Source organism: Bolinopsis microptera, chromosome 9 (genome assembly GCF_026151205.1).
Source record: "Bolinopsis microptera isolate Bmic1 chromosome 9, MBARI_Bmic_1.0, whole genome shotgun sequence".
Taxonomy (NCBI): Eukaryota; Metazoa; Ctenophora; class Tentaculata; order Lobata; family Bolinopsidae; genus Bolinopsis; species Bolinopsis microptera.
The window spans coordinates 11,640,474-11,668,415 of NC_087080.1; the positions used below are offsets into that span (position 1 = coordinate 11,640,474).

General features: G+C 37.3%; 4 protein-coding genes across 5 annotated transcripts in view; all 4 read right to left on the reverse strand.

Moving 5' to 3' along the window:
• LOC134821294 (SPRY domain-containing protein 3-like) overlaps positions 1-27,942 on the reverse strand; it is a 77,088-nt gene that overhangs the window by 31,370 nt on the left and 17,776 nt on the right. The window lies entirely within an intron of this gene.
• LOC134820815 (protein adenylyltransferase Fic-like) lies at positions 30-2,369 on the reverse strand. Its single transcript, XM_063831449.1, has 5 exons — positions 2,099-2,369; positions 1,861-1,995; positions 1,414-1,689; positions 1,084-1,275; positions 30-913 (listed from the first exon to the last, which is right to left on the reverse strand). The coding sequence occupies exons 1-5, from the start codon at positions 2,286-2,288 to the stop codon at positions 405-407; spliced, it is 1,302 nt and encodes a 433-aa protein (XP_063687519.1). The 5' UTR covers positions 2,289-2,369; the 3' UTR covers positions 30-404.
• LOC134821397 (protein YIPF1-like) lies at positions 4,303-10,016 on the reverse strand. The gene is made up of 7 exons (XM_063832137.1): positions 9,872-10,016; positions 6,633-6,787; positions 6,255-6,453; positions 5,876-6,030; positions 5,539-5,605; positions 4,544-4,659; positions 4,303-4,365 (listed from the first exon to the last, which is right to left on the reverse strand). The coding sequence occupies exons 1-7, from the start codon at positions 10,014-10,016 to the stop codon at positions 4,303-4,305; spliced, it is 900 nt and encodes a 299-aa protein (XP_063688207.1).
• The window catches only part of LOC134821297 (palmitoyltransferase ZDHHC12-like), a 35,510-nt gene continuing 17,774 nt past the window's right edge, over positions 10,207-27,942 (reverse strand). The window contains exons 2-8 of one of the 2 annotated variants that reach the window (XM_063832019.1): positions 16,172-16,313; positions 15,781-15,883; positions 15,428-15,564; positions 15,101-15,225; positions 14,039-14,155; positions 11,309-11,483; positions 10,207-11,045 (exon numbers count right to left, since the gene is read on the reverse strand). In XM_063832019.1, the coding sequence (XP_063688089.1) occupies positions 10,917-11,045; positions 11,309-11,483; positions 14,039-14,155; positions 15,101-15,225; positions 15,428-15,564; positions 15,781-15,883; positions 16,172-16,246 (861 nt within the window). In that variant the 5' untranslated portion in view covers positions 16,247-16,313 and the 3' untranslated portion in view covers positions 10,207-10,916. Of the gene's footprint in view, positions 11,046-11,308; positions 11,484-14,038; positions 14,156-15,100; positions 15,226-15,427; positions 15,565-15,780; positions 15,884-16,171; positions 16,333-27,942 lie in introns of those variants that run through there. The other variant, XM_063832018.1, reaches the window with a different exon arrangement.

Genomic DNA, 27,942 nt, shown 5'->3' on the forward strand with positions numbered 1-27,942 from the left:
TTAGACAATAATACAACATCTTCCCTTATTAGAAACTCAATAAATATATACAAATTCAGCATCAACAACTTAAATTCAAAACTGAAAGAAATTAAAATCTGTGGCATGGAAATTGATTATTGATATCAAGTTAAATGTACAATACAGATAACAGAATCTATAATTCAAGTAAATGATGTGTCAGATTAAATCTCTTATCTTGGTCCAACAGAGCAAGTACGTTATCAAGAAATACTTGTGAAATTCCATAGTATGAGTATGCACTACTATACATAGGGATAAATATTGAATTTACCGATAGATAAATGAAACCCTAGAGAACTAAGCATAATATATTGCCCTATCTGTGAATTGAAAAAACAAACTGAATGTAAAAGCTGATCCCATAGACTAGCATTAAATTGTTAAGGAAGAGATATGACATCATCATTCTCCAAAATCTCAGCACCTCCATTGTTCTTTATTAGATATTCCTCATACTCAGCATTATAATTATCTTTTTCTATCCCTAAACTATCCAGATACCCATCTAAACTAGTTTCCGTACACTGAGCTATAAATCGAATGAAGGGCCTAATGTCTCCACTGTTAGCTATACCTAAAGCTTCATAATATTTGTATCTATCTTGAACCTTGATGATAACTGGAGGATACCCAGCTTGAATTAACCTCAGATTCATCAACAACCGTGAAGTCCTCCCATTGCCATCAACAAAAGGGTGAATGTATACAAGTCTGTAATGTGCGATGGCTGCATATTCAACAGGATGCAGTGACCAGGCCTCATCACTGTTTAACCATCTCACCAGATCCTCCATAAGAGCTGGAACATCCTCAGGTTTTGGAGGAACAAAGTCACCAACATAAACTTGATGTGTTCTGTAACGACCAGCATATTCTGGTTCCACATTTCCTGTAAGAATGTAAAAATGGATACAGCAATAAAGCAAACAGGTCAATGTATTTGGTTCACACACTGCAGTTTAAGCCCACAGAACCTGAATAGCCTCTACACTCAATAAATTGTCATGAAACACTAAAATAAAAGTTACTGTCAAACTTTTTTAGTAAAGTAGTTCTCACCAAGAAGTTTTCTGTGTATAGCTAGGATTGTCTGAATCTCAAGAGGATTATCTGGTGCAAGCATAGTTCCGTTTAAAAAGTGAAGTGCAGCGTCCATACCAATAATCTCATTGTGTTCTCTTATACTCTGTCCACCAATAGCACGACCAGTTTCTAACACACTTCGGGTCATCGACAGTGTCATGGTATTGCCTGTCAATTTGATTTCAAGAATGTTTTACTAACAATTTAATCATTAATCAATAAATATGAACCTACACTATTTATTTTAATCATGGCTGGGCAGCTTCAAATGAATTCAAAAATAAAAATGGTAGTACTTTTTCTTACCTTCAATAGCATTATTGTGGTAAATGAGTTGGAAGTAGAACTCTCTCTTAGCTCGTCTGAATGCAAGATTACTAGGGGCTATCATAGAAAGGGCATGTTTCTTTGCTTCAATAGCTTTGTAGTGTTGCATGTCTATAGCTTTTACTTGGGGGAGATTAATTTGATGCCTCAAAAGAGCTGCTTCATTAGTAGGATCTCTCTTTAGAACTTTTGAATATAAACTATCTGCAGTTACAACATCTTTCTTTTCTTTCTCTAAGAACTCAGCATATTGCACTAAAAGAAATATTGATGAGAAAAGTTTTAAAAATCAATAATGATTCAGATGAAATTTAAACAACTGTACATCCCAATATGACTTATAACATTAGGTTCCTATTGATTGACCAGTAGCAGTTCTTTTCTTGTTAATAACTTACAACTTTGCTTAAATTTTATCATACATACTCAGGATTTCAGGGTGGTTGGGAGCAAATCGTAGAGCTTGACTGTATAACTTATCAGCTCTTTCAATCTTTTTATTTTCTTTCATGCGTTTGGCTGCTTCTAAAAGCCTGGACACTTCAGAGTCCAATGGTTTTACTGAAATAAATAATGATTTGACATAAAATTTTCTAATTTGAACTGTTAAATTTCAAACCGCATTTAAGATATGACTATCACAGTACAATTACAGTTGGAATACCTGGTTCAGGAATAACCACAAAGGGAGTATCCTCGACAATGTAGGCATTGTCGACTTTAGCTTTGTCTGGTTGAATACTTTTGAGAAGATCCAAAGGAGTTGGGACCAGCAAAAAAACAATAGACAGAAGGATAAAAACTATGTGGGGTTGGAATACACTTCTGAGGCCAATCAATATTTTTCCAATCATTAATATAGTATCATCTGCCAAGTCTGTTTCTTTTTCTAAGATGGAAACTTTATCAATATTACCATTAGCTGAAGCTGGGAATGTTTGTGTGGTTAATGTTGTGTACTGTTAATAATCAATCATACACATAATCACTATAGTTGCCAGATCAAGTCTAAATATAGTCAGACTCAATTCTTAAGGGAATGCAAATGTGTGAAACTCCATGTTTCAGTCCTACAAATTAAAATAATTTGTAGAACACAATGTGACAAATGAGTTTGATCAGATCTGGATATATCATATTCAACAAACAAGTAAATTTCAATATAACAAATAAGGTATAGTTATGTAGAAGATTCAAAGTCTTTTGGCAAGGTTCCCCCTCATTTAACCCTCAATAACACATTTCCTGTGCATTTGGTAAAGTCAACCGCATAGTAGGAGATTGTATTGTATAAGATAGTACAACAGGATCCCTCAAAATTTGTATCACTATCATTGTGAGAGTAGATCACACGAAATTGTATTAAATTGCTCATTTACATATAGCCATTTGGATGTCAAACATGGATCTCATTGGAAAGCAAAATAGCAAACCAAAATTGTATTTTGAGTCCCGTTTTACGTTACAGACATTGTAAGCACAACAATAAAAACAAAACATTTATATTAACACGGGGCCAGATTTGTTTTGTAGGTGGCCGATTAATTTACCGATCGCAATCACAACAGCGTTGTTTTCTTAGCTAATGTCTGACCCAACATAAAAAGCATTGTTACGGTCAAAACACTAAAGTAAAAATGGTTGTGTATACAAGAAAATTAAAATTAAAAACAACATTATTACATAGTGAACAAAAAATGCTTTCCAAACTATTTTGCGTGCAGACACATGATAAAATTGAAAATACATAAAATTAATTGAAATTGCTACTTTTAATCCTATGCAAGTTTAAAATAGCAATCGCAAATTGGCGTTAAAAGCAAATTCAATTTCATACATAAAAAACATTTTTACGAGCTGGTAGCCATAACAATTTTTGATGAGTGGCGCGTGCCAGTATTCAATATTACATTACAATTGAATTGATCTGTTACACTGTTTAACCAGCTTTGCGCGCGCGCTAAAAAGATGTATATAGTTTATAGCTGATCACTGTATGCTTCAGATTGGAATGTTAAATCTTTTAAGCGCCATGCTGCATGCACTGCACGCCAGCGACCGAAACTCTGTCAAAAGATGCATCGTACATGTACTTGTTTTACCTGGGGACCTTTTTTATCACGTTGTGACCCCCACGGTCGTCGGTCGTTTCACTATATGAGTATTGCTGAAAGCACAGTGTAAGGCCTACACGGACCGCCTCTATATAGTTTGTACGATACAGGGGGAGCCGCGCACTCGTGCGCGGCATACAACGTATGACTAGGGACCTCAGGCTATCATGTTTATAAACATAGAATAGAGATTAGGCGGAATGACAGGATGAGCGCGGCCCAGTTTACCTTTGTATCACGTTGCGACCCGACGGTCGTTTCACTACTTTATCGTCCTGACGATACAGGGGAAGCCGCGCACTCGTGCGCGGCGGGTCATACAACGTATGACAATGGTAGACTAAATTATACTCAGTTTATTTCTGCCGAAAACCCTATGAAATGTATTAAAGGTAACATACACAATATTTGATATCAATTTTATCAAAGTTTTTATGTAAGATTTTCGAAATTGAAGTTTTGTTTTTAAATAGAAACAAGAAAAGATGTTGGTATCCATGAAACAATCTCGCCACACTCGTCAAACCGGAGATGATTGTAATTTGAAGTGCAGACAAGAATTATCAATATAATCTCTACAACAAATTGTTCATCAGTTCAGTGGAATTTATCATGCACAAGACTAGTTTCACTACGAAATGTTGCAGTTTAAGATTTAAGGTCTGAGCTGAACTTAACTTTCAAAATCAGTAAAATAAGGAAAAACAAGAACTTTAAGGAAATAATTTCCCCGAGGAAGGACGTTTCCGATATCTCATGACGGTGGAGCCACTGGAGTAATGGGTGTTGAGGTAGCTGTAGGCGCGAAGAAATACATCTGCGAGAATAATTAAATAATCAGCGAATTGATTTATATTGATTTAAATATTGTAATGTAAAAACGAGCAACGAACAAAATCGAATGGACCTAAATTACTCAGTAATAAAGGTAAAAGATTTCTCTGATCGAAAATTCATAACCAAAAACCAGTTATCAGAAATCTCTTTCAACGAACCTTGAAGAGAAGAATGAGAGCAACATGTAGCGCGGCGAGAACTCCCGTGATAATGAGAGACAGTTGTTTAGGCTCTTGATCTAGGACTTTCCACAGAGTTAACGTCAATACACCTCCTAGGGGAGTAATTGTTTAATGACTAAGCTTCCTTGTACAGCAAGTAATTATGTTACTATCTCTACTATAATTCAGAGAATTGTTTTTGTTGTTTGTACGAGCGTGCTAAATCACTCTACAGTCGATCTTCGAGATTGTTCTAAAAGGGCTCCCGACAGTTGAAACCAACTTCAATCGATGTATTTTCGGACGCTGATTCCGAATCACCCCCCATGACATAAGGTTAAAATGCTCCCCTGACGAGATATTGGCGAAAAACTGTCTCGATCACGTGATATGACCGTATAAGGAAGTTAGTCTAATTTCTCGTTAGGGTTAGGGTTTCAGCATATGCTTTTGTTATGGATTGGGTTAGGGTTAGGGTTGGAATCAGACTAGAGGGTTAGGGTTTCGAATAGTCTTTCAGGGCCAGCTAGAGAACGGGTTGAAAAAGTCACGTGACAGTCGAGTGTAGAGTGATTAATCATCATCCTTGTTTGTACGACCGCCCACGTGCAAATTAGGTAAAAAGCAAAAGGTTGCAAAGTAACCATGGTAACGAGGGTTATTACACGCACGTGCACGTGCAAAGATTGGCGAACGGCATTTTTATCAGTTTTGTTGATGTTACGTTGTGTTTAGTGCGAGCAACATTTTAATCGGCTGTATCTTCGGAGGGGATGAATACTTTTTGACACGATTAAAACTGCACTGACTGCCAAAGAATATTATTAGGTTCCTCCCTGTGACCACGGGTTTTCTAGTCTTTTATAATATAAGAGACTGCGACAAAGTACAGAATATAACATGTTTACTTTGTTCAATCCCAGTTTGAAATGTGAAACAGTGGCACATATTATGTTTAATCAGCAATTGAGGTGAATTCCTGTTTAACTTACCACTGGTGGCCATTAGACCGAAAATGAGCAGCCATCTTATCCATTCGTAGTTAATACACAGCAACAACTGAAACATTTCATCAGTACAGTTTATAGATTACAGTTATATCTCTACTGATACTGTTCCCCCAGTACTTATACAGTTATACAGTTTACATTGTACATAACTGTGTATTATAGTAGTGTGTATAGCTAAAGTTAGTCCCGTATTTACCCAGATAAGTCAAGTAGATAAGGGATAGAATCCTACCCCGTTCAATTATACGGGCAAATTCAAAAACTCAATAAATCAAGCAACCAATATATACGAACAAGTTGATTGCAAAGAAGGACTTACAGATATGGGAATGAAGAGAGTGAGGCAGTAACCGTATAAGGATAACGTATCAGCTAGTTTTATTTCAGCGCTACTCTTCCTCCACCACAAGTACCCAGATAGCAGTGCTGGTATCACGGTAACGTAGCTGAATATCACCGTACCCGCTATCGAAACTGAACAAGTTGTCAGGGTATTTAGAGAGGAAGACATGTTGAAGTTATGAAATTAAACGTAATACAATTTATAGTTAAATGCTGCGAGAGCATCACAACTGCATCTTGAAAAATTTTTTTAAAAAACCAAGCTTATTTTCAGTAATAACATCAAATTCGTTCCGAACTTGCATTCAATTGAAAAAAAAAGTGATTTCCAATGACTATAGTGCAGAAAATCTTACCTTTTTTAAAGTCGTATTCCCAATCAGTATCTTTTCCAAAAGTGGCGAACCAGTCCGCCATATTACCACTTATAGCAGTTGAGAAGATTAGTGTAATACACACCCACAAGGGCCCGTAGAAGTCGGGTATTGGTTTGAGCTTCTCAATGTAGTTAGAATTAGGAGAAGGAATACAAGCGTACATCAACCTTTCCAATACCTGGGGTGAAAGTTTAGAGATGGTGCTGAACGAGAAGCTGAAACTTGAAACTGTGCAGTGAAGGTCTTTTATGAAGAAGAATCTCTTTAATCTGAACATGCAGTTAACTACTTCATATATAGATATTCACAGAAGGAGGAAAAGTAAACACAAGATCAAATTCGAGAAACATTACCAACCATTGCATCGTCCACGTTGAAATATTGTTGATAAAACTGGAAGGACCAAAAAGCGGTGTTAACTGGGGGTTGCGGATCTTCTTCTTCATCTTCTAACAAATTATTTCCTAACAAATTATTTGTCTCAAATGTTAACTTCGTGTCCGCTTTTGGTTCTGAAAATATAATGATGTTCAGAATAGATTGTTTACTCTAGTAGCAGGGTGTAGTTGAGTGTGCACTTCGATGTGTACTATTTCTGACAACACAGGGTTGTTTGTTAGGTCATTCTAAACCAAAATCGTTTAGGTGGACAATTTGTTTCGCTAGAGACAACCCTACAGGGCAAATTTTCTAAATTACCCTCAGTCGCGTATACGGGATTTTCGTATTTCGGCTCCTGAAGGTCATAGAGACTTAATTTTTAGCTTAAAATCACCGCAATGGCCACATTTATATACAACTTACTAATCAATATATGGTCTAAAATTGTTTGTTTCCGAGATATCTGCAAAAAACTAATTTTAAGTTCAGGCGTAGGCACAAATTTCATCAAATTTGTATCTCCGCTTCTGAAGGTCTTAGAGACTCAAACTTTGACTTAAAATGACCGCAATGCACATGTTTATATTGACACTATAAAGGTCATAAAGGCCCAAAATGCTTACTTTTGGAGAAAAATCCAGAAAAACTGATTTTCACTGGGGAAGTGAAAAAAATGTACTCTAGAAGCTAATTGAAATCGAGTATGCAGTTTGGTGTCTACAAATTTTCTAGAAACCAGGTCCTTTGTAAGGTCATTCTGGATCAGAATTGATAAGGTACGCAATTTCTATCAGTAGTTCCAACCCTAGGGGGGAATTTCTAAATTACCCTCAGGCGCAAATATATGACTTTTGTATCTCGGCTTCTGAACGTTGTAGGGGCCTCTCTTTTAGCTCAAACTAACTGCAAAGGCCACATTTACATACAAGCTATAAAGCAACATAGGGTTTATAGTGCTTAGTTTTGGAGATATTCATTAAAAACTGTTTTAACTTTCGTGCATCCTAAAATAGTAACATCAAACATGTACTTAATTTTGGTATCCCGGGCTAAAAAAGTCTTACAGGCACTTTACTTGCAGCACAGCAAAAGTTCAGCATGAACACATTCAGATAATATTTATGAAGCAACACAATTCAGTTTCAGAAGCTCCTTCCAGCTATCTTGTGTTATCCCCAAATGTATACGTCTAACCATCTCTCTGGTTACTATCATCTCGTTAAAGGCAAGGCTCGACCGGGACCGATTTTTTGGCCGGGACTGGGACTGGGAAAAAGTGCCAGGACCGGGATTAAGACCGGGACCGGAATTAAGGATCGGGATTAAGCCCAGATCCCAGTCTTAACATAAGTTGGGCTCTCTCCAGTACTTTTTGGCTATTATAGCTAATCAACTCCAATCCAACCTCATGTAGTAGAATCTACTTCTAGTTTCCTTCAATTCAGCTATCTCCACTCTAGCTGTTTGTAGCAATCTCTGAATGCTACTTCCTGCTCTATCTAGCTTCCACCAACATCCAATAATTTGTGTTATGCTACTATTAGCACCTGCAAATTCTAGCCCTATTCAGCAACCTCAGACTTGCTCCTACTCTGTTCAGCTATCACCAGCACCTTCAAATTCTAGCACTAATTCCAGCAACCTCAGACTACTTTCTGCTCTATGATCCAGCTAACACTAGCAAACAGTACCCACAAATTTTAGCTTCTTCTAGCTACTTCGGGCTAGAAAGAGCTAGAAAGAGCTAGAAAGAGCTACAATTATAACGAGTTGGTAGTAGCAGAATTAAAGGTAGCTAAAAGTAGATTCTACTTCATGAGGTGGGATTGAAGTTGATTAGCTATAATAGTCAAACAGTACTGGAGAGAGCCCAACTTGTGGTAGTACGAGATAGTTAGATGTTCATGTATAAATTTGGGGATTGAAGTTGTTCGAAGTAACCAGAGAGATGGTTAGACGTATACATTTGGGGATAACACAAGATAGCTGGAAGGAGCTTCTGAAACTGAATTGTGTTGCTTCATAAATATTATCTGAATGTGTTCATGCTGAACTTTTGCTGTGCTGCAAGTAAAGTGCCTGTAAGACTTTTTTAGCCCGGGATACCAAAATTAAGTACATGTTTGATGTTACTATTTTAGGATGCACGAAAGTTAAAACAGTTTTTAATGAATATCTCCAAAACTAAGCACTATAAACCCTATGTTGCTTTATAGCTTGTATGTAAATGTGGCCTTTGCAGTTAGTTTGAGCTAAAAGAGAGGCCCCTAAAACGTTCAGAAGCCGAGATACAAAAGTCATATATTTGCGCCTGAGGGTAATTTAGAAATTTCCCCCCTAGGGTTGGAACTACTGATAGAAATTGCGTACCTTATCAATTCTGATCCAGAATGACCTTACAAAGGACCTGGTTTCTAGAAAATTTGTAGATACCAAACTGCATACTCGATTTCAATTAGCTTCTAGAGTACATTTTTTTCACTTCCCCAGTGAAAATCAGTTTTTCTGGATTTTTCTCCAAAAGTAAGCATTTTGGGCCTTTATGACCTTTATAGTGTCAATATAAACATGTGCATTGCGGTCATTTTAAGTCAAAGTTTGAGTCTCTAAGACCTTCAGAAGCGGAGATACAAATTTGATGAAATTTGTGCCTACGCCTGAACTTAAAATTAGTTTTTTGCAGATATCTCGGAAACAAACAATTTTAGACCATATATTGATTAGTAAGTTGTATATAAATGTGGCCATTGCGGTGATTTTAAGCTAAAAATTAAGTCTCTATGACCTTCAGGAGCCGAAATACGAAAATCCCGTATACGCGACTGAGGGTAATTTAGAAAATTTGCCCTGTAGGGTTGTCTCTAGCGAAACAAATTGTCCACCTAAACGATTTTGGTTTAGAATGACCTAACAAACAACCCTGTGTTGTCAGAAATAGTACACATCGAAGTGCACACTCAACTACACCCTGCTACTAGAGTAGTTATGTTGCAGCTATAATTTACGCAGAATTATCCGTAATTAAGATTAAAGCTGCTTCCAAAGAATCTAATCTAATATTTCAAGACGAGAGACCAATGTAGTTATGTAGTAACAATGTTACTTTTATGTTGGTTCCAACTTCTTAGAGTTGAGTGCTCAACTAAGCTTCTAACGCAATTATGAATATGTGGTCAAATCCAGCTAGTATAAATTTCATAAAAATATTCCATTACCTGGTTCAAAAGCAGGCTCAAAGCTGGAGAATTGTGAAGTAGGAATTGTGGCTGCATCATTGGGGATGGAAGCTACAGTGTTACTGAAGTCTTGGAAATCTATGTTAAACTCTTCACTGTTTAATATCGGGTCTTTGTCCGACATTTCTCCTATTAGAAAAGTGTTGTTTATAAGATTATAATGCTTAGATGTAAGTTATATATTTAGTAACAATGTAATATTACCAGTCATTGTGTAAAACAGACAACATTTATTGCTTTGTTTTGACACGCGCGCAATAACGTATTCTGTCGTGCAGTCTCCATGAAAATTCTAGTCAAATGAAACAAATTCGCGCGTTACATAAATTCATCCATCTCATTAACCTATTAGTCAAGACTATGTATGCACTTGCACACGTATATTATATACAATATACTACACTAAGACTCATTGAAAAACTTAAGAGTGTAAAGAACTTGTGAAACTTTCGCATTCAAATAGGAATAAAATCGTTTACAAGTATGCAATAATGAAGGTGCGGCAGTTCAGGTGCCATCAAAAGATTGAAAATCAACATTACTAATTCAACATTCATCCTTCTAAAACTGCGTTATTAACTAAAAGGCAAGACAGATTCAACTATAGCTGAAATATCTTATGTAAGAAAAACATGTATTCTGAAAATTGATAATATTATGAAAGCAAAAATACACGCTTACGTACATCAAATACAAAAAAAGTCAGCTGAATAATAAAGCACATCTACCCTATAGAAAAACCCTCGGCTCATATAACATTAAATGAAACACTGTGCTGCAAAAATAACTTCCATTCAACGATATCAACTCTGATCATAGCAAATGCTATTAATACAGTAATGATAACGTCACAATCACGAGGTTTGGAATTACTGGTAATCTCTGGTCGGATGCTAACAACAACATTCTTAAAACCAAACTATTTGCATCAAACATATACATATATATTATAAAGAACTTATTTCAAGAAAACCTGTTTACGACATATTTACGACAATTAAGAAAAATAAAAACTCGTTGTAACTCAAGTTAAAGACTTGAGGTACTTCTCCCAATTTTGGGTGTTGCAGTAGCAACAGAACATAAAGCAGTTTTTACAGTATCCGAAATTGAAGGGGGTTGTGTCTTCGGGCCATCTTTTAAGGTATGTTATCTGAAATAACTTGAAATTAGAATCATCATTATAATTAGTGTAACCATGAGCTACCCCTTTGTTAAAAAGAGGTGCACAATTTCAATCTATTGTTTGTTTCAGAGCTCTTCTGGTAAATTTAATTGGTGTGTAACTTGAATTTGGTGATGAGATCAGTGAACCACCAATATTGTGGAGCACGAAACACACAAAATATCGAGGAACACACTCATTAACTAATCGTTTATTAAACTAATTAATTAACTAATTAATTAACTAATTACCCTTCCATGAGACACGTGTTCCCAAGTAGTAAGCCCATGTAGTATAAGATAAAGATGACAACAAGCTAGCGCCGTTACAGCCAGTCCCCCAATAAACAGTATAATTCCACATATTACTAGGATTCCATTGTACTGCATCCACTCTACTACCACAGCACTAGATCTACTGGTCTGCCTGTGGGAGTTAAGAGGTTATTAAGTTATTGAGTTATTAAGTTGGTTATTAAGTTATTAAGTTATTAAGTTATTAAGTGGTTTATAAGTTATTGTGCGGGAGATAATTAAATATGGTTATTAAACGAAATTATTAATATTATCAGGATTAATCAATAAGTGGTCACCTCATGAATGATAATAATAATTTATTAAATCATTAATAGTTTACTACAAGTGAAATATTATCACTTCAATGAAGTTATCACTTGATTTCATGCATCATTATTGGTTACATTAATTAGTTGTTAGTGTTTCTTAAATGAACAAATCCAACAGGACGTGTTGCATAATCCAAGTCTCTTACAAGAAGTATTCTGACTGCAAAGTGCAAATGTATCATTTAAGTAAAGAATAAGTGTCACACCCTCTTCAGGCTATGTGTCTTACAATTATGAAGTAAATGTGTGTAATCCCACACTGCGTATGTAGTGCACGATGGTCAATGCGAATTGTGAGATGTTTCTTTAACTTGTAAGAATAAGGAAGAATAAAAGTGCTAACAATTGGGTTTTAGTGTATAAGGGTGACTTTTAAATGAATGTGTTACAAATTAAAATGTGTGTATACATATTGTACTGTATAGTGTACTGTGTAGTTCAATCAATTTCGTAGTTGTAGTGCTCGTAATAGGACCGTAACATTAGTATACGTGTGCAGTGTGCACTGTGCACTGTGTATAACTAATCTATTCTACATTTTCTTTACACACTTTGTAATCACGTACAATTAATGCTATATATTATGGTAATATAACTATTCTGGATATTATATGGTGTGGGGCTGCCAAAACCAAACTAAATTCTCTTGATATTTTGTACAAAAAAGTAGAAAAAATTGCTCTCAATGTTAATTGGCGTGAACCATCAGTAAATGTGTATCGAGATATGAAATGGCTTCCCGTACATTTAAGGAGACAACTCCATCTATCGACGTATATTCATAAAATCATTAATGAGAGTGCACCGTCATCATGTACAAGTAAATTTGCCTATGTATCTGGAGGCTCACGTGATGCTGAGAGGTGCAACCTTTATATACCCAAATCTAGAACACATAAAAGCTTTTCGTATTTGGGTGCAAAATGCTGGAATTCAACTCCAGTGAACATAAGGAATGTATAATGTACTGCCCAATTTTCACATTGTACGAAATCCTTTAAATTTATGTTGGTATGGATGTAATTAATGGACAATGGTGTTTCATTACTGTATATGAAATTATCCGCTTACCACGCCTGACCTGATGCCATTTTTCACCCTAAGGTCTATACTTCTCTGTATATAAATGTACATAATTCTGACAACAAATGTCAAAGTGGGTATCTATGTAATTTTCGTACTACTTTAATGGTTACCTTCATGCCCACAGTTTAATGTTAAATCTCACTGTACCATATTCATTAACTTATAACTTATTACATACTTTTTTTTTTTATTTTTTTTATCTAGACACTTATTTTACTTCGGTGTATTCCAACAGCCACAATGTTACACAAGTGCAACCAGCCAATTACAGGAAGCCGAAGGATCTTTTTGGCCAGTGACGGTTAAGGTAGTGTGTACCATACTTTCTTCGTCCGAGACTTTGCTGCAATGTGCAGCTCCTCATTTAACCCTCACACCCGATTTCTCGAGTATTCGGCTGAGTAGACCGGGGGGCTGCATAGACCACTCATGATCCTTAGCTGAACGTCGACGACGCTCACCCCACGACCAGGCAGTCAGTGGGTTTCGAACTCGCAACCTAACGATTGTAAGACAGGCGTTCTAACCAACTGCGCTACCTAAACTATATGTTTTGATTCTATGTCCTTAGAAGGGTATTCTTCGAACAGTTTTTGACTGACTTGAATGTCCTGTACAGCAGTTAGAAGCTTCTTTAAATTAATTTTATTCTTATTGTATTGCTGTGTAAATTTAATTCTAATTCTAATTCTAATTCTATAGAGTGTAAAAACGTGACAGATCGCGACCAATGAGGTTATATACATATAATATGTATATATATAGTTCCGTATCTTGATACTTTCTCGGTACTACATGTACAGGTATAGTATAAGGTTTACTATAAGCTTTTACAAAACACATACATTCCATTTACAAGATAACTAATAACTATACTAGTATAACTAAACTTTAGTACACTCTACATAATACTTTATATAATGATATGACATTCGATTGTGGTTCAGAGAGTTTAATTTGGTTACAATGTAATGAAAACCTGAGTGATGAGCTGAAATCAGCTGTAATGTATTAATTATATGTAAAATGATTCCCAATATTACCAGATGTTTTAATTCAATACAGACGTGTTGAAGTGTAAAGAAAATAATGTTAGATTGTACGATGGAGTTGAAGTCTTTGACTTGAACTTTACTATGATTAATGATTCATTTGGTTTGCTCGTTATGGAAAAATTGATTGATACTTTCTACCATTATACATTTAGTAAATGCGATAAAAGTAATAAATACAGTATACATATTACATAACGGGTTCAGTGTCCACTTACCAAACCATGGCGATACATTTGAATATTAAGATGTCCTCGAACATGAGGAAGAAGATGAACATTCTGTGGTTTCTCTCTCCCACACAGTTCCCTAGCCAGGGACAGTGGTGGTCAAACCTGAAACACAAGGAAATATCTTGAGAATATATTTGGTGAGACCATATTATGATGTACAGGGAAAAATCTTTATCATTAGAAATTATGATAGTGTAAAAAACAGGATTTAGATTAACAGGCTGTTTATTTCACAACTTCCACTCTGCACATTCTTGCAGAATTTGCTTCAGTTTACAGGTTTATATCCAATAATCAAGCTACAACATTGCATATAATACATATCACAGCTGCACTGTATGGCTGTACATGATATTAGAAGATCTGTAAACGAATCACGAAAGCGAATTGCTATGGAGCAATGAGAGCAACATAAGATAAATACTGATCTTCTGCAACTGCTAACATTCCTCATGGTCAGCATAGTTTTTATATCATAAGGGGCCATCTACTTAGGACGTCCGGCAAATAAGGAGGGCACAGAATTAACGAAAAAAGTCCCATTTATTTCAACTCTTTGACACTCTGTAAGTTTAGATCCCTGTATTTTGAACGAGAAGTTCCCAGAGCAGCTCATGAGAGCCGAGACACAACTCGCATATTCTCCTACTGTCTTAAAATTTATTCGATTGGATGGCTACCTAAGTACTTAAATGTAACTGTGCTAAACTTGTTTGACACTAAATGTATTATTGTCTATTTTAAGTAACTACACATTTTATCAACAATGAATTTGAGTTGGTTTTATTTATACTCTTAAAAGTAGCTGGAAATCCGGACGTGAGGTGGTTTAGAAAATTCGGACACACCCGGACAGGGGGAGGAGGGTGGTCTGAAAATCTGCGATTTTGGCGGACGTCCTAAGTAGATGGCCTCTAATATAACACGGGATGAATATGATGATACAAACTATAACACATTATAAAGTTAAGTAGGATTAACTGATCAGACCTAAGTAACGAACTGATCTGACATAAGTAACGAACTGCTAAGGAGTAAGGGTCCTACCTTCTGACACATCTGTCGCAGTCACGACAGTGCTTACTGCGGAGGGGCTGGGATTGGTCGCACCATCTACAATAGAATGCGTGGTCTGATTTTATCAATGTTGTGGTGTCTTCCTCGCTGTTTTCCTGAGGGAAGAATACTACTATAACAGATAGAGGTGAAATTAATGAATGGTAAATAACCAGGCAATAATATGAAGTTTATAAAGCACCTTCTAGTTACTGAAAATATGAAATATGAATGTCCAAATATATTGAATTGTAGCTGTTACAGTAGTAAATGTATAAACATTAAACAAATCTCAGATTAAACTCTCATCAAACTAACCTCTACAACAGAAATAGGAACATATCCCGGATTCATGAGGGAGGCAATGTAGTAGGTAACAAAAGTAGATATAACTAATACAGGGAGAAGGTATATCTCTAATGTGTGGTTCCCTGAAGCTACTGCTCTGTAGATACCTTAGGGAGAACCAGGGTTAAGTATTAAATAAATTAATATTTAAATCAAATAATATTTAAATAAATATATAGGTAATGATGTGATAATAATTAAATAGAGTGCAAATGGTAGAGATAACTTGTTTGATTAATTTTAATTTCGTAAAAATCACATCATTTATGATACTTAAAAAATCCCCCATGGTTTGATTGAAAGTTGAAAGTTAGATTACGTACTGCTGTTAGGGTTGAAGCATATTCCTGCTAATACCAATAGGGATAGTAAAGTGTGTCCAACACGAGCAGCTATTCTGTTGTACTTCTTGCGGGAATCTGTAGTCTGGTAAGAATAGATAAGTTTACATAATATATTTATTCGTGTATCGTTCTGATTATTGATGCTTTTACTTAGTAGTTAGTGTACTGGAATCGATCAAAATACTTATCTAATATCTATCTACTAAAACCCCAATAAACTGCAACGTTTGGGGGAAAGCAGGAGCTGCAGCAAATCAAGATTTTGCTTTAATCAAATACTTGATAATACAATATACATACTAAAAAGGGGTGATATAAAATCATACCAGAATTGAACTCAGAAGTCTTATCTAAAAGAACAATAAAACACCTTTTCTGTTGTAGACTGTTCCAGAATCAGCTGCATATCCGGCTTTTTATCCGGTCTCTCCTTAAAGGGGTCCATATCTCAATACCACAGTATAACCGTACAGCTAAGGTGGTGACATTTCATGAGATGCTACGTCATGTCGACTGAAGGTTAGTTGTTTAAAGGCCAAAGGGGTTGTAACACAAACTAAAAACGGGAAAGAAACACTTCCATCCAATCTCACAATTACCCTTTATCTATTTAACTGGTTTTCTCCATTTTTACCCCCATCTACTTCATCCTTCTCGCAAGCTCTGAGGCTTAATAACTAAAAAAACACAAAACATCTTCAAAAATCATGGCATTATACTCAAAAAATTGGGTTTTGGAGTCAAATAAAACAATTGAACTGATAAATAATTAAGAATAATGAATGTTTTTGCAAAAGGTTAAAAATTTAATAAAAATCGGAACATTGCATATTTTAATAAAAAATAATTGTAGGTAGAAAACAAGAAAATCTGATTAATTGAAAAGAATTTGATAAAAATCAATGTAATCGTCTGTAATTTTTCAACCAAATTGGTATCTTAAATACAACAGGTAATTCATTGCCAAGATAATAGTCAGTAAAAATTGTAGATTTAATCAGAAGTGTCACTTAGAATTTCTTTTGGCACACAGTATAGTACCATCATGATAAGATCTTGGTACAAACATAGAGAAAATTAACCAGACCATTCACTGCAGAATGAGAGGTCAAAATTAGGTTAAGTTTTTGTCAAGAATGCTAGAATTAGGCGTGAAATGCCTTCAATAACTAAAATATTGTGAGAGGAGGATATCATTGTCCAGTGGCCACTAAATGTAATATTCTCAGAGAATAGACTCAACAAATGAGTGACAAGGTAAACAAAAATGCAATGGCACGCTTTAACTCCATTTAAGCGTCTATTGATGGCAAGGAAGATGTGTCAGGGTTTAGTGTCCAAAGGGCATAGTTTAGATAGCTGGTGAAGGTTATCAACACCAAGTATGGTAGCAGAAGGAGACCTGCTGAGTATTCTATTGGTAGGAAAACTGATATGTTTAGGATGATGAAGACAAGCATTATAAGTATATCAATAAAACCGCCCAGCTGACGTCCAATAAAGAAAATTAAAGGCCATGTAAAGTTCAGAGTTATCTGAAACAAGAACACCATCCAAGGAAGAGTCAGGCTAAAGCCAATTTTCCGGTAGACTTTAAAAGCAGAAAGAGCAATCATGAAGTAGAGGATACTCCAAACAGGACCAAATACCCAGTCGGGTGGGTGACACAATGGTTTTTTTAGTTTTTCATACCAGTCATCTGGTCGTAGTGCTCCACCTGGTATAGTCATGATGTCTATTAGTGTACCACCTCCCTCCATCAGTAGCAGTAACCCCACGAACACTGCAGCATCTTTCTTATTATTCTGTGTCTTGCCTATATTCTTGTAACCTAATTCTTCTGGATTCTCAACATACATTGAAGCCTTAAATGACACACTAGAAAGTTCAGATATAAGTATTGAAATGTGGATAACAGTACACAGATAAAAAGTTCATTCAGTTGACAGTTTCTTGCAGTTGGTATATGCCTTCTTACCACTTTCTAGCTACTCCAAGTCTCTTAATCAGGCTTGTGATCCACGTCAGTATAAAAGGGAGTATATTAACTTTTGATCTACTTGCAATCGCATGTTACAAATCGAAATACAGATTAGTTATTAACTGTACAATAAAAATAAAATAGTACTTATATTATAAAGTAGACAGAAAGATCTTTTAAAAATATAACTACTGAATGAACAAGCAGAACTACCAGCCAATATTAAGCGTACCATTTTATTTTGACTCATGATCATGTCACTCTTTACACCATCTTCCACCACTCACCAGTCACTCCGATTTCACCGGCAACCTTCCCAGGGTTGATTCACTATGTCAATCCTTCGTATCTCGCCGATCTGCATACGCGGTGGTTGCGAGAAGATGCGCGGCGCGGCCCAGTAGTGCATTGTGCTACAATCCCCAGGGTTGCCACACCCCAAAGGTAGGCAAAGCATCTCAATGCTATCGGCCTCTTGTGAGCTTTCTTAGCTCAGCCTCTCTTAAATACTTTAATACTTTCAGCGCTGCTATATAACAAATAATTTGAGGTATGTGTAATGTTAAACGATAATGTCAAACGATAACTGAAACTGTTAAACGATAACTGACACAGCACAGACCCGAGAAGTCCTGCTTCTCCTTCCACTCTACACAAATCTATAAAGGGAGTCAGACCCAAAAGTCTGAACATTTCCGGTTGGTGATTAAGTTTTTTAGAAGATACAAACTCCTTTTTTCATTTTGTGAATGTCTGGTAATAGTAGTATACCAAGAAGTGGGAGAGGAGGTTCCATGGATACACTCAGTCCTCACCTCAACAAGAGGAATAAAGCTAAGTCAGAAAGCGATACTAGCTCGCCCTTAATTAAGGTGAGCAGAGTAGCTGAAAGTGCTGCCAAGACGAAACACTGGGACCTTGATAAGTGCCCGTGTAACGGCTCGTCTGGCGGCAAAGTCTATTTGATCGACTGTTCGCGTTGTAAGCAGCAGTGGCATGTTGATTGTCTTAGTATGCGGGGGATCTCAAGGCAGGCCATCAACGCCATGGTTGACTACCTATGTCCCTTTTGCTATGTTGCCCCAGTAAGCACTGCCAGGAATAAGAGATCAGACACATGCTTCTCCTGCAGAAACACAACAGTCTTACGACAGGCTAACAGTGAATTTGAAGCCTCAGCTGCTGCAGATAATCTTAATAACATAGGCCTAATCTCAGCATCGCTTGCCTCGGTAGACAGTGAGAAACTCTGCGAGCAAATAGCCAGTCTCAACAGCAACATGGAACGTCTTCAGACTTTTGATCTCCATCTACAACATCTCCTGATTAAAGAAGACGGGTTGAAGTCCCATCAGGCTCAAATGAAAAAGTTAGAAGCAGCACTGTCCTCATCATCCAGCTCTGCCACAGACCCTCTAGCCAACAGCATCGAGCAGCTGAACCAGCAACTTGCACAGCTTCAATCGCATCAAACTGCAGCATCTGAAACACCTGCTTGCACTGCCACTCATGAGCTACTTGAGAGAGTCTCACTAGAACTGAATGAGCATTCCACCCAACTTAACAACTTAAGCAGTCAAATACAGGATTCTAAAGCATCTCCTAAAGCACCACCTGTAGCCCAGTACCCCTCTCCTCCAGTGCAGGCTCCCCTACAACCTGAACAACCTACCCCTCACTTACCACATGATCAGGTACCAGTAACTGAAACCAGGCCAGATTTCATTCTGGCTACTGAATCTGAGAAAATTATTGCCTTTCTTCAGTCATGTTCCTTCAAACAAGAGAACGGTCACTCCGTCACTTCATTTGGCACCCCCTACCACTACATGGGATCCAAATCTTCAGAAAATGTGCCACCAATTCCTGAGGAACTCAAACCATTATTTGATGAAATGAATAAAGTACAAACTGAACATTTTAACAAGAGCTACCCGGATCAGCCCCACCTGACGGCCCCGGTTATCAATTCATGTCTCATCAACAGATATGATGGCTCTGATAGTCACCTGCCAAACCATTCAGACCGTGAAGTGACCATCCATCCAGAATCATCAATACTTACCTTGTCTCTCGGCCAGATCTGCAACATCAAGTTCACTGAATGTGACTCTAGAACTGAATCCTCTCTTGAATGTCATGATCGCTCCCTGTACATAATGAGCCGTAGATCACAAGAAGTTTACAGCCATATGATTGAGCGTGGCTCAATATCAGATGGTATTAGGTATTCGCTGACCTTTCGTGCTGTTAGCTGGACAAATAAAAATTGCACAAGTTTACATGGTGATTCAAACACAGGCTTCTTGCGTTTTGGGTCTGACAAGAGGGGTACCTTTGGCGAACTCATGCCAGGTCAAAAGTTCTGGGCTCCCAGAATTGAAGATATCAACCCTGTGTCCTGCATGGGTTACGCCAATGTGGTGCTCCACTGTGGGATCAATGACGTGAGACAGCCTGATATTAGTTGTGAGAATGATGTTGCTGATTGTTATAATAAACTCAAGCTGAAAATTAAACAAATTAAGAATCTTAGCCCCAGCACTAGAGCTGTTTTTGTTTGTAAACTGCTGCCTACTAAGGACTTAGAGCTGAATGTAAAAGTTAATGCATTTAATAGACTTATTCATTTCGACCTGCTCCCTACATGTAAGGATGTCGTATGTGTTAAAGGTTTCGAAAAGTTTGCCTGCAACTATGGTCTTGCGGATGAACTGTCGAAACAATTCGACAGACATGGTCGACCTGATACACTTCATCTTAACAAGTTAGGGGCAAGAGTCCTTGCTGGACTCATTAAACAATCTGTATTTATTAGGTTAAATGGCGGAGAAGACAGAAGAAAACACATCGGCAAAGTCAATGGACGGCTATACAGCAACGTGGCTAGTGGCCCGCCTGCACTGCAGCGGAGGGGACGGAACGGTTAACAGGTATGGTTAATCGTGTTCAAAAGGAAATTTGTAGTCACTGTCTGAAGAATATTGGATTAGGGCTTCCCCACTTTGAATGTTTTAACTGCAATAGTATTCTCCATGCTAAATGTTTTAATCCTTCCAAAGCGCAAGTTATCAATTCAAACTTTTACTGCAACGAGTGTAAACATTCCATATCTAAAAAATACAATCCTTTTAAAGTAATGACCGATCCTGAAGTCAATGACTGTGACCCATGTATCCAAAAGATGTCCGATGCTTTGGAAAACTGTAGATCCTATACAATTAAAGACTTTAACACACATATCAAACCTTGTTTTGCAAGCAACTGCTCCATGATTTTCCAGAACATAGATGGTAATAAAACAAATTTTGATGCCTTTAGCATGGAACTAAACCGATTAGCCGAAAAATTTAAAATTATTGGACTTGCTGAAACCAATATTGGAATAGAGGAAAGCACTGTTTACCATCTTGAGGGGTACAATTGTTTTTATCAGGACAAACATATCAATAAAGCTAGGGGAAGTGGAGTAGCATTGTACTTAAAGGACGAACTTAATGGAGTTGTAAACGAAGAATTATCATGGGTAACCAAAAATCTTGAAACCCTATTTATTACTATTCAACATGATGAACCTGTACATGTAGGAGTACTGTACCGTCCTCCTAGTGGGGACTCCTCAGAGGCACTAAATGAACTTAGAAAAATAATTGAATCATGCCCAAAAAAGAATGCTTACATACTAGGTGACTTTAACATTAATCTCCATGATGAAAACAGTAAACTTGTTCAAGACTTTGAAAACCTTATTCTAGGTCTAGGTTTATCACCACTTATTTCTACTTCCACGCATCATAAACCAGGATGTAACGAATCGTGTATTGACAACATACTCACCAACAACATAGAAAACTCTATCTGCTCTGGAACAATTAGTACCTGCATCAGTCACCATCATGCTGTATTCCATATATTCAACTCACCCCTAGTCAATACTGAGGTTCATGAACAAAACTATTTCCAGTACTATGACTACTGTGCAAAAAATGTGGACAAATTTGTGGAAGTACTAGACAATGAATTAACTAGTGATGAATCTTATCTCTAGTTATTTGTCTAATAGGAAACAATTTGTAAACGTTTTGGATACCAAATCTGATGAATTACCGGTTGAATTCGGGGTCCCTCAGGGTAGTGTATTAGGACCTCTACTTTTCCTACTGTACATCAATGACATATGCAATATAACTAAAAAGGGTAAATTTGTCTTATTTGCAGACGATACTAATATATTTGTCGCTGCCGATTCGAAAAATAAAGCATACGAATTGGCTAATGAAGTACTACAGGCCGTAAACAAGTATATGGGAGTTAACCTACTGCACATTAATGTAAAGAAGTGTTGTTACATGTATTTTTCTCCCTCTAAACGTAATAATAACGAATTAGATGCCGACATAGATAGCCAAAACTTGTCCATTAATAACAAAATAATTAAACGTGTAAGTCAGACAAAATTTCTCGGAGTAATCATGGACGATAAATTGAGCTGGAAACCACATATATCATCCCTCAACAAGAAACTAAGAAGTGCTTGTGGACGTATCTACCGTATTAAGAAATGCTTACCAGAATCACTATATAAGCAAATATATCATTCCCTCTTTGAATCACACCTAGGTTATGCTATTTCTGTCTGGGGAGGTATTCCCAATAATCAGTTAAAACCGCTATTTATTACTCAAAAGAAGTGTATCAGGATTCTATTTGGAGACTATGAAGCTTATGTAGACAAATTCAAGACATGTGCTAGAGCAAGACCAATTAATTCTCAACGTCTAGGATCTGAATTCTATGTTAAAGAGTCCACTAAGCCTCTATTCACAAAACATGAATTACTTGTTACAGAGAACCTGTACCGATACCGTTGTTTAATGGAACTTTTCAAGATCATTAAGTCACGAGTACCAATTTCGTTATACTACTTACTCAACATATCAAATAGGAAAGATAATCTGTTCATTACACCCTCTCCAACTAATCAATTTATTTATAAATCTGCATGGCTTTGGAACGAATTCCGTAAAGTTGGCCCGTTAAATTTCACCTCCACATGCGGATCTGTCAAGAATTTACTTAAACAGTCACTTCTAAGAGCTCAAAACCGGTATGGAACTGAGTGGTGTGACAGAAATTTCACTGAATTCTGATTATGAAGTGATATTCATTTGCCCGTTATTCCCACTTAAGCACTTACTGACTGACAAGCTTATCTATGAGTAACATGCTTGAATTTAGGTAAACAACATACAACTCATTCCCAGTTACGCTGAGCGCAACCGCCGAATGACACAGTAATATGGGCATGCGCATAGCATTGCGCGCCGATGCTGTGCGCGTTGTCGGCCGAAACTTGGGAAGTTCCCGCTCTAATATTCAGACGACAGTGATGACTCATTAAGAGCACTAATTTCGACCACTTTCCCGGTCGAGCCATACCAAATCAAACTAATTGACCCACGTGTATAGCCAATGTCCTGGCGGTGCTGAGCCGATCTAAAACTCTTCTGTAAACTCTTTTGTCTCTTGTAACTTGTTTATATTTTATATTTAAGTTATACTGTGTACTGTGTACAATAGTTATAGCGTATAGTGTGTAGTGTGTAGTGGTTATTTTGTTGTGACGTGTCACTTTATATTTTGCTACCAACGTCAGCCTTGACTTACCATTTATTGTAATTGGTACAGCATATATCAAAACTAAAACACTGTTTTCGATCTGACGGGTGATGGGCTCTCTCTGATTGGACACGGTTCTAGGGGGTACCCGGGGTACGAGTTAACGAATAGTGTTCGTGTCCTTCCACAACCCCCTCTCATTGTGTTTTTGACGGAGGAGAAGCCTAGTTCATCCGTCTGCATCGCTTAATCGAGTTGAAAATTTAGCCAATAACAAACTAAATTACATGTTATACTGATAGCAGGTGTAGAGTTTATGACATACAAATTCTAAATTTTTGACGGCTGACGATGCACAGGAGGAGCAAAGTGCAAAGAAACTGTCACTAACTGCTACAAACTGCCACTAACTGCCACAAACTGCCACTAACTGCCACAAACTGCCACTAACTGTTACAAACTGCCACTAACTGCTACAAAATGGCACTAACTGCCACTAACTGCCACTAACTGCTACAATCGCGCCCACGCACTGCGCGCGCAGTTTGCAGCAGTTAGTGGCAGTTTGTAGCAGTTAGTGGCAGTTTGTAGCAGTTAGTGGCAGTTTGTGGCAGTTAGTGGCAGTTTTCTGCAGTTGCGCCGAGCCTTTTAGCAATTTGTCTTTGGCGCCTTACATGCCACATGACTTATTGACATTGTATAATTGGTCTAAAAACAATTTTGTATTATTAGAAAATATATGAATTTGGGACAAAATAATTTACTATCGAAGGAAACAAATATTAACTTTTTGACAAGAAAAGCGATTACCAACTAGTACTACAGTTACACAAACACTGCATGGCAATACGATTACAAATTGTTTAAATGTTAAATCCGGGTATCGCTATTAGTATTGTGCTATTGTGCCAAAATTACAATATTATATGGTCAATCGTAATCATTTGCAATTTGGAAGACCCCTCTGCTGATATATGTAAACGACTCCTTATACTAACTTGATTGTAGCAAACCGCGTGATGTTTATTGATCATCAGTTCGATAGGACGATAGTTATGAGAAAAGCTACAAAACTACAATTTCCATTGCCAAAGTTTTAGAACTAAACGCTTGATTGAGGGTTCAGAACTTTATTTGAATAACAGGGCCTCCCACGGATCGAACAGTTTTGTGCGGAGAAAGAAGTGAAGAGAGTACGAAGCCAAAGAGTTCTCCGACAATTATTCCAGCCAGCCTCGCCGCAGCAACGCCAACAGCAAGCAGGGACTTATCCATGCAACATATATAAGTATATACAACGCTGACCCAGAATGGACATGCCACGGTACCACTATAATATTTGCTTCGATTCTCCGTGATACTGATAGCACTAGCAGTAGCAGAATTTGCTGCTTGTAATTCCTGGGCGTTGCTGAACCTGTCATTCCGCCCTATCTGCTATAGACATATTTTTAATCGCCATAATATGTTCAATGTTAAATCAATGTGTTTAACTTAATAAATGCAAAAGCCTGAGCGAGGTTACCCAGGTAAATTAATCTTTGCAAGTTGAATTTGCGTTTCTGAAACTACTCTCTGCACTGGTAATTGTATTTAAAAGGGAACACAAAATGATGTACGTGACCAAAATTATTCCCCGCGCGACGCGATAAGATTCTCTTTCAGCATTCAGTTTCAGTTAATTCTGGGTAATTCGCGCGTAAAATCATATTGGCACGTGTGCGTTTCATGTTCTCAGAATTAGGCAACGGTAAGTTTATAATCTTTAACTTTAACTGTTTGGAAACAGGTGTTGTTATTTTATGCTGGGAATCCCAAAAAGTGCTTGATCGGCCAGTTCATCATTGTGTCTCGCTAAATACTTGGCTAGTTTCATTATGCTTCGACTAATCATCACTGTTGGCTTGGGGATGGTATTCAACTGTTGAGGGCCTACTGTAACAGCCATTAATACGCTTATAGTTTTCAGACAGCTACTAACCGATATCCAATGGGTCTCAGCCATAGAACAATACAGGCTCAATTCGGTGGCTCGGAAAAGTATAATCTATAATATTGAAAGGTTCATGCGCAAATTTACCTAGTTTAGCCGTCATTGATTAGGTACAGACCGACGGAATTGCTCATCAGCAGATCTTGCGCTTCCGCTGCTGTATCGGACGTCTGTGATCAAAGCAGTAAAGTCGACCTCCCATAAATTGACAACAGGATGTCCCCTGATTCTCCTAGGTTTCTGGATAGAAGTCGACTATTTATGCTCAATTCTCGAGCCGATAATAGTCTTGCTTAGATTTTCAGACAATAGTCTTCAGATTCCTGTTGGTTTCATCGGTGTAATTTATTACAAATATTATCTGTTCACCTTAAAGTTAGCAAATTTTGCTTTTCGCAATTGAAACTATAAAAGCGATATGATTAGTCTTGCCAACAAAAGGTGGCTCGAGCTCCATTCCCCCCTACATAAACATTCAGTAGGGTTTTGTGTTCACCCGGCTTATATATCAGGGATATGATAAACACACGAATCAGGATGTCTGGAAGGAGTTTCTAGATGTCATGGACACGTGGTGTGACGGCGCAACAAAGAAGAAGATACTTTAATTTCGCAGTACACGTTCTACCGAGAGAAAAGAGGCTTATTCTCTACTGACGCTGCCTCAAGTTTTAGCCAAGATTCTGACGGTCCAGTCTCTTGGTGGAGCAACTTCGGTTGAGAGGTACCCGAACTACAGAGTTTTCCAATGAAAGCGCTGTCGCAATCGACATCAGCCTCACCCTGTGAGACGAATTGGAGCTTGTACGACTGGGGGATAAACAAAAAAAGAAACCGCCTCACAGTTAACAAGCAGCGAGACCTTATTAATATTATTATTTATGTTATTATATGTATTTATGTTAACACAATTTTGCGTCTTATGAAAAATTCACGAATTAAGGAGCAATAATTTTATTATTATTTGCTTATTGCTATACTAGTGACTTATTTTTATTCATTATTGTTTATTTACTGTCTAATTCCGACAACATAGTTTTATCTCATTGTATCCATTTAAAGTTAAAAACGGACATTAAAATGAACGCTCGGAGCCCGGAGGCATTCAAACGTTTACGTACGGGCGTTGACTTGAACGTAAATGGGCAGACTATTTAACTTTAAGGTTAAACGGATATTAATATATGTACGCTATGCCCTAGCTGGGGCCTCTTCCCAGACTCTCGAGCGTTCAATTTGAATTGGTGTCGATTCAAAATTAAAGTTAATTAAAGTTCAATAAGATAAACTTATCATTGCTGGTTTGATTTTGGAACCTTCTCTAGACCTAGTAATTTTGGATTCGTAAGTTATGTGCGAGAATAGCTTCCCAGTCCCACGTCAAAGTGATTTATAGATTATCCTTATTTTTAAGGGAATCGTTAGGTATTCGTATAAGTTACTTATAGTATAGTTTTATTATTACACGTACGTGACCAATATTATTCCCCGCGCGATGTTATTACAAATTAGATTCTCTTTCACTTTGATCAGTTTCTTTCAAAAACAGATTCGCGCGTCAAATATATTTAGTTTGCGCGCTTTTGGTACTCCCAAAAGTACGTCAAAATGCAATTCTGTGAATTGCATTATTATAAATTTATAGTCATAGGTTATAGGCTCCATGTCATTGTCCACAGGACTGGTCACCGTTAACCTTGTTTAACTTAAACTGGTTGGAAAACGCGGATGTGTTATGAAAAATAATGTTTATCGCTTTGCCATTCGGCCGGTAGAATTAGATCAGAAAATCATGCGGATACCGATAAGACGATAAAACAGTTATCGAATTTTATACCTTTACCTAAGGCTAATGGTGATGCAACGCTAATGGAATACCTTGATCAGAAAGAAGTAAGAACTTTTGCTTTTGGCAAATCTAAAAACCACGGAAATTTTCAGCGACATCAACGCTAAAAGTAAAATCGGAAACGATTTTCACTTCAAGATCTACTTAGAGAAAGGGTAATCTTACTGTAGTGCGACACGAACTGTAATGCGACACGTACTCTAGTGCAAAGTCCGACAAAAACACCCTCTGTCGCACTAGGGTACGTGTCGCACTACCATCCAGGTAGCGTACTCTACTGCGACAAAATATCCTGACTTATTTCCAAGCTCAGGTCACATCCTATCCTTCTTATGGACCATTAAGTGATTCGTCGGGTCGGTTCACGTCACTTATTTCGAATTGATCTTGCGAATACGATTCGTCGGTTCACATCACGTGTTTCGAAGTGATCCACTGATCACAATTCCTTCGGGTCAGTTCAAGCCACGCGTATGCAGTGTGTGATCCACCGTGTAACTCTTAAGCAGCTTATGATCCTCATTCCTATCACACGTATCGTATGAAGGTATATCTCCGATTTGGAAAACAAGTTCATATTCTTGGGCCATATATAAAGTCACGATGATTCTACCAAAGCATCGAACAACATCAACATGTATTCTTCAATCACCTCCATTCCTGGACGCACTACTGGTTCAAGAAACGTTATCCACGACG

What these genes read in the sequence shown, in the direction of transcription:
- LOC134820815 (XM_063831449.1), bottom strand. Translation starts at nt 2,288, where the DNA reads ATGATTGGAAAAATATTGATTGGCCTCAGAAGTGTATTCCAACCCCAC. An exon ending in TGTGGTTATTCCTGAACCAG is followed by an intron (nt 1,996 to 2,098) that starts GTATTCCAACTG and finishes TATTTATTTCAG; the next exon opens with TAAAACCATTGGACTCTGAA. An exon ending in CCACAATAATGCTATTGAAG is followed by an intron (nt 1,276 to 1,413) that starts GTAAGAAAAAGT and finishes TCAAATTGACAG; the next exon opens with GCAATACCATGACACTGTCG.
- LOC134821397 (XM_063832137.1), bottom strand. Translation starts at nt 10,016, where the DNA reads ATGTCGGACAAAGACCCGATATTAAACAGTGAAGAGTTTAACATAGAT. An exon ending in TCAACGTGGACGATGCAATG is followed by an intron (nt 6,454 to 6,632) that starts GTTGGTAATGTT and finishes CTTTCACCCCAG; the next exon opens with GTATTGGAAAGGTTGATGTA. An exon ending in CTCTCATTCTTCTCTTCAAG is followed by an intron (nt 4,366 to 4,543) that starts GTTCGTTGAAAG and finishes TTATTCTCGCAG; the next exon opens with ATGTATTTCTTCGCGCCTAC.